General features: G+C 45.0%; 1 protein-coding gene across 1 annotated transcript in view; it reads right to left on the reverse strand.

Annotated features, from left to right (window-relative positions):
• The window catches only part of LOC108796545 (adhesion G protein-coupled receptor F5-like), a 31401-nt gene extending 26590 nt beyond the window's left edge, over positions 1 to 4811 (reverse strand). The window contains exons 1-3 of the mRNA XM_018568039.1: positions 4775 to 4811; positions 3211 to 3420; positions 1408 to 1602 (exon numbers count right to left, since the gene is read on the reverse strand). Of these exons, the coding sequence (XP_018423541.1) occupies positions 1408 to 1602; positions 3211 to 3420; positions 4775 to 4811 (442 nt within the window). The remainder of the gene's footprint in view (positions 1 to 1407; positions 1603 to 3210; positions 3421 to 4774) is intronic.
• Between the last annotated feature and the right edge of the window lie 1105 nt (positions 4812 to 5916).

Consider the following 5916-nt stretch of genomic DNA (forward strand, 5'->3'; position numbering starts at 1 on the left):
GGGGGGGGGGCGGCTCGATGTAATTTTAATTCTTTTTGTGCATGGGGTTCCTCTTAAAATCTATACCAGGCCCTCATCTAGGAGAAGGGACCAAGTCTGTTAAGTTTGGGGGGAGGAGATTGAAGGTCATGGAGCTGTAGACTGGTGGGAGGGTTAGTGGTGTTAGATGTGGTTGTAGAAGGTGTTGAGGACAGCAGCTACATCTCCCCATATATGAACAAAGAAAACATACGTTTCTTATAGAAATTCACTTTCATCGTCTTTGAAATTTTCTCTCCTTCATTTCGCTGAAAGCTACATATGTAGTTTGTGACCGTTGGGCAGAATTCCGTGACAGCGGGAGTCAGAGTGTATAGGCTGCATGCCGCGTTGCTTGTTGCGTTCCCTGCACCTCCAGATAATTTATATAGAAATAAGCCAGTTACATTTTCATTACAAACACAAAATTTTTTTTATAAAGCTGGACTAAAACCTTAAAAAACAACTCTTAATAACCAATAAGGATATAAATCCAGTTTTTGTGCATGAAATGCTTCTAACTTCCTTTGCTCTTGACCTACACAGCACTCTTATCAGTTCCTTCTTTCACATCAGGAGCCCTTTCTCCCTTCACATCAGATGCCCTCTTCACATCAGTCGTTCCACTTTACATCAGCAGTCCCCTCCACATCAGGAGCCCACCTTCGACATCAGAAGTCCCCCTTCACATCCGGAGTCCCCTTCAAATTAGGACCCCCCTTTCATATCAGAAGTCCCCTTCATTCACATCAGAGCCCTCCTGTTTTACATTAGGAGCCCTCCCTTCCTTCACATCAGGAGCCCTCCCTTCCTTCACATCAGGAGCTCCCACTGCCTTCACATAAGGAGGCCTCCCCTCCCTTCACATCAGGAGTCCTCTTCACATCAGGAGCCCCCTTCACATCAGGAGCCCCCTTCACATCAGGAGCCCCCCTTCACATTAGGACCCCACCTTCATACCAGAAGTCCCTTTCATTCACATCAACCACCCCCCCCCCTCCCCCTTTTCCATAAGGAGGCCTTTTTAATGTGAAAATTCTAAGGACCCCGGAGGAAGCCTGAAGGCACCCCAGTGTGCCACGGCACCCTGGTTGAGAAAGACTGATCTAGTCAACAGTCTACTGTACAGGGGATTACAAGTGGCTGACTCCAACTCAGATTCCAACACTTAGGCTGGCCACACTCTGGTAGATTTTCATACAAACATTAATACGCAAAACCTCATCAGAACCTCATTAAGCGATAACACCACCAGAGAGCTGACGAACGTCATTGGAAATTTAATTGCCGCCTCAACTCTAGCGGCATTTAGAAATGCAGGAAGCGTATTTTAATTTGTCTCAAGTGGCCTTTTGTACGTCTGCCTAAAATAGAAACAATGTAACTCACCCGCGAGTCCGCTTGTGTTCCATGAGACGTTAAATTCCCCAATATCAGCACTACAGCATGTCAGGGTAAACGGTGGGCCATCACAGAATGAGTCCACATCATTTGATTGGCTGATCTGGAGCGTTTTAATACTACCAAGGACTTTGCTTTGACTTTTCAGTGTTCCACTACTGTTCAGAGAGCAGGTGTAATTCCCTAAAAAAAGAGTGTGCCAAGAGGTTAGGGTGTGCCAGGAACCAGAATGGAAAATTCCATAGCGTTGCTGAGAACCCTCCGTGGTTGGCAGTTCACTGGCATATTGTCCAATCATGCAGTACAAAAGGGAATGCAAATACTATTTAGCCTTTAAGGTTAAATACAGTTTCTTGTTTGTCACCAGTACATGGTGCGGGTGCAGATTTCTAATTAATGCCAAACTGAAACTCGCAATAGAAGGTTTTCAAAGAAGAGAGTACTGCAATCCATTGAGAAGAAATTCACTGGCTGAAGTTTTCCAGGACTTCTCAAAAACTTGTCTTTTGTCTTTTTCCCAAATAAAGGATCTTTTCAAAAGTCTGGCCTCTTTTTTACAATTTGATTTGACCCCTTAGTGAATGGGTAGAGATACCCCTTACTCATTCACAAGGAGAGGTGGGCGCATCTGAGTACCCTGATGTGAATAAGCCCCTTGCCTGCACCCCCACAACCAATGCCCCAGGGCTTGTGGGGAAGAGGCCTTTTTCCCCATCGTGCTTTTTTACATGGGGACCCACCTAAAATTCCTACCAGACCTTAAGGGTCTGGTATGACTTTTGGGGGGAACCCCACGCTTTTTTTTTAAAATGGGGTCCCTCCTAAAATTCCTACCAGACCTAAAGGGTCTGGTATTGTTTGGGAGGGTGGAACCGCACGCTTTTTTCTTCTTCTTTATAAATGTAATTTTTGCTGCAGCAGGTTCTATACATTGTACAGATGTGCCACTTTACGGGCAGTTTAAGGGGACCCCCCAGGCACGATATTTTGAGGACTTTTTCATTTTTATTGTTTCACTCTAAGTGAAACTGCTCCTTTAAAAACTGTATTTTAAAAAAAAAAAATGTTTCCATTGATACATGGCTCCTCACTACTAGTAATCTGACCCAGGATGTTTGGTAGCAGAAGGTAGAATGGAAGGATTCTGGAGAGATCCTGAACACTTCTGGGAGTATCCATCTACTGGTTTCCTGCAGTGCTGCTCAGTGGTTCCCACCACCAACCTCCACATCACTACCATTCACACCAGGTGCAGTGAACTGCACTGATCACTCTATGTCTCTGTGCAATGCGGGCAGATCATGGCCGATTGTGTGCTGTACGTAGCTTCCTCAAAAAATCACAGAACCCTACCTTAGTACTTCTGTCAGAAGCCCTTAGTCCTGATACAAGCATTGAGCTGGCTTTTAGGAGGCGTTATGGAAATATCAAAACACCTTGATGGGTGGATGTTAGTCTGAAGGAGTGGGCGTTCCTAGGCATGCCTTGGTAGCACCCACTTGCCATGCTGAGACTTGATTAAAAGAACTGAAATCCAATGAACAAAAGGGGGCAAGCCAGGGACAGTCAGGTTGGGGAGGTGAGTTGGGCTCTATATGACTTGCTGCAGCTTCTAATGCACATTGTGGGAAGCTCACAGAATGCCAGTGAAATCAGAGGAAGCCATTTCAGTCCAAGAGAGGAGTCAGTACAACTGTGCAAGACTGAAGGGAAGGCCGGAGTTCTGCTTTAACCACACATATCACTTACTGTATCATGCGTGTACTTAACATGGCTTGATAGTCCACTCACCTTTATCAGCATCAGCTACACTCCTTATCTTCAGTGTATATAGCACGATCGCGCCTTGCTTAGTGGAGGACGTGTTATATTTTGGACCGTCTGAAATTTTATTAGCATTCAAATACCAGGAAACGCTGCCGAGTTCACCAAACATACAGTCAACTGTTACCGTGTCTCCTTGGAAAATGGTGACCGGAGAAATTATCATATTCGCCTTCACTGGAAAATAAAAGAAGAAAAAAGGAACAATGAAGAAAAATCTGTAAAAAAATAAGTCAAGGCAACTGGACTTGCTGTATTTTTCTTGAAGACGTTTCACTGGACATTCAACCAGCTTTCTCAGTTCAGAATTCTGGAGTTGTAGAAAGAATTCTGAATTGAGAAAGCTGGTCGGATGTCCAGTGAAACGTCTTCTAGAAAAATGCAGCAAATCCAGTTGCCTGGACTCTTACAGATATACCATGACCTGGATGAATGAGAACCTTCACCGACATTGAAGAAAAACATTTGGACTGGGGATAGAATTAGTGTTCCTCAGTAAATAACATCCAACTCCCAGCCAATGAGGGGTCCTTTATTGGCCCAAGAACAGGTCCAGGATAGTAAAAAGGAGTTTCCCTACAGAAGCCATTTAAAAGCCCATTGAACCCTTACAAACCATCTTAATCCGCCTTTCCCTATCGACTCCAATACAAAATGGCAAACGAAATTTAGCAAAAATTACCAGATTTTTGGGGTTTTTTTTTGATTAGCGTAATTTTGCTCATCCTGGTCCCCTGATATTTAATTTATATTATTCCACTGAGAATATATTATTCCACTGAGCTGTGAAACAGGACACGCCCAGTGGCGTAACTATAGCCAGAGTAGCCCATGCGGCTGCTATGGGGCCTGGGGGTGGAAGGGGGACCCATTAGGTTGCTGCGGAAAATTAAATATAGAATATGTGAAGAAAATACAGTACTGTGTCATTAAGGGATGCAGGGGTTGCAGTTTACAACAACTCTAATCCCCTGTATAGTCAACAGTGTAGAGATGACTACAGATGCACAAGAGCAGTCTTTGGGAACTTGGCTTCATCAATCACAGCTCAGAGAGAGGTCATTATGGGGGCCGCCATCACATTTTTGCTATAGGGCCCCGTTATCTGTAGTTATGGCCCTGAACACGCTTGTTGTAAAAGAAGGAGTGAGACTTCAAGGTAGGCTGAAACAGAATGATGGCAGAAAGATGGACGATCACATGATCACATTACGCCCCCTTCCCCTTTCCTCCCTAAAGTCCCCCTATAACTGAATATCACTTTTGGTTGAACTAATCCAATAAAATACACAGCTAACTCTTCACATAAATTAGTGGAAGTTCAAAGAAAGAAGAAAGCAATTCCATTGGGTTGCCAATGGGCATTTACGCACCAAATAAGGTACAAAACCCCATCAAATAAATCAATACATAATATTTATCTCGGCACATGTCACCATATTCACAATATTTAAGAATGCTCTGAAATGTAAAACTTTTTTAGTCTTTAATAAAGGGGCTGCCGGGTTCACCCGCTGGCACGTCAACATACACGCATGTGACATGATCACACTAGCGCATGACGTCATCATGCACGTAACTGCTGGCGACCATCTTGGTGATGGATGCCGGATAGGAGAAGAGGGGATGTTCATCCAGCAGGATACGGTATGCCACTGGGTACCCTCCTCTCTCGTGCAGCTGTCTGGCACTCAGTCCATGCCCAAATGCCCAATTTTCAAAGGGGGTGAAACCAAAATTACTGTCAGTCATTTTGGTGTCAACCCCTCTGATGGTGTCACTCTGTGCGGGCCGCACCCCCCTTGTGACGCCACTGGAGCGGGAAAGGGTTGGATCCTGTGTCAAGATTCTATTGATGTATCTGGCCCCTAGTAAGTCCCTTGTCTATGTTATGGGTATTTCCAAAGAATATATGAAGAATGCATTCTGGAGAAGGAATACTGGAAGCCCAGCTTATTGCAGTCCTGCTGATCAACAGAACAGGAAGTGATGAAATCTCCCAAATGGAGACGTAGTTTTGCCTAGGATTTGATTTTAAAGAGTAATTCCACTTTTTGTTTCCCTGAATGAGAGGGTATGATCCCTGAATGGGAGAGCATGATCCCTGAATGAGAGGGTATGATCCCTGAATGGGAGGGTATGATCCCTGAATGGGAGGGTATGATCCCTGAACGGGAGGGTATGATCCCTGAATGGGAGGGTATGATCCCTGAATGGGAGGGTATGATCCTTGAATGGGAGGGTATGGTCCCTGAATGGGAGGGTATGATCCCTGAATGGGAGGGTATGGTCACTTAATGGGAGGGTATGGTCCCTGAATGGGAGGATATGATTCCTGAATGAGAGGGTATGATCCCTGGATGGGAGGGTATAATCCCTGAATGAGAGGGTATGGTCCCTGAATGGGAGAGTATGATCCCTGAATGGAAAGGTATGATCCCTGAATGGGAGGGTATGATTCCTGAATGAGAGGGTATGATCCCTGAATGGGAGGGTATGGTCCCTTAATGGGAGGGTATGATCCCTGAATGGGAGGGTATGATCCCTGAATGGGAAGGTATGTTCCCTGAATGAGAGCGTATGATCCCTGAATGGGAGGGTATGATTCCTGAATGAGAGGGTATGTTCCCTGAATGAGAGGGTATGGTCTCTGAATGGGAGGGTATGATTCCT

Source organism: Nanorana parkeri, unplaced genomic scaffold (assembly GCF_000935625.1).
Source record: "Nanorana parkeri isolate BGI_ZX_2015 unplaced genomic scaffold, ASM93562v1 scaffold1129, whole genome shotgun sequence".
NCBI lineage: Eukaryota > Metazoa > Chordata > Amphibia > Anura > Dicroglossidae > Nanorana > Nanorana parkeri.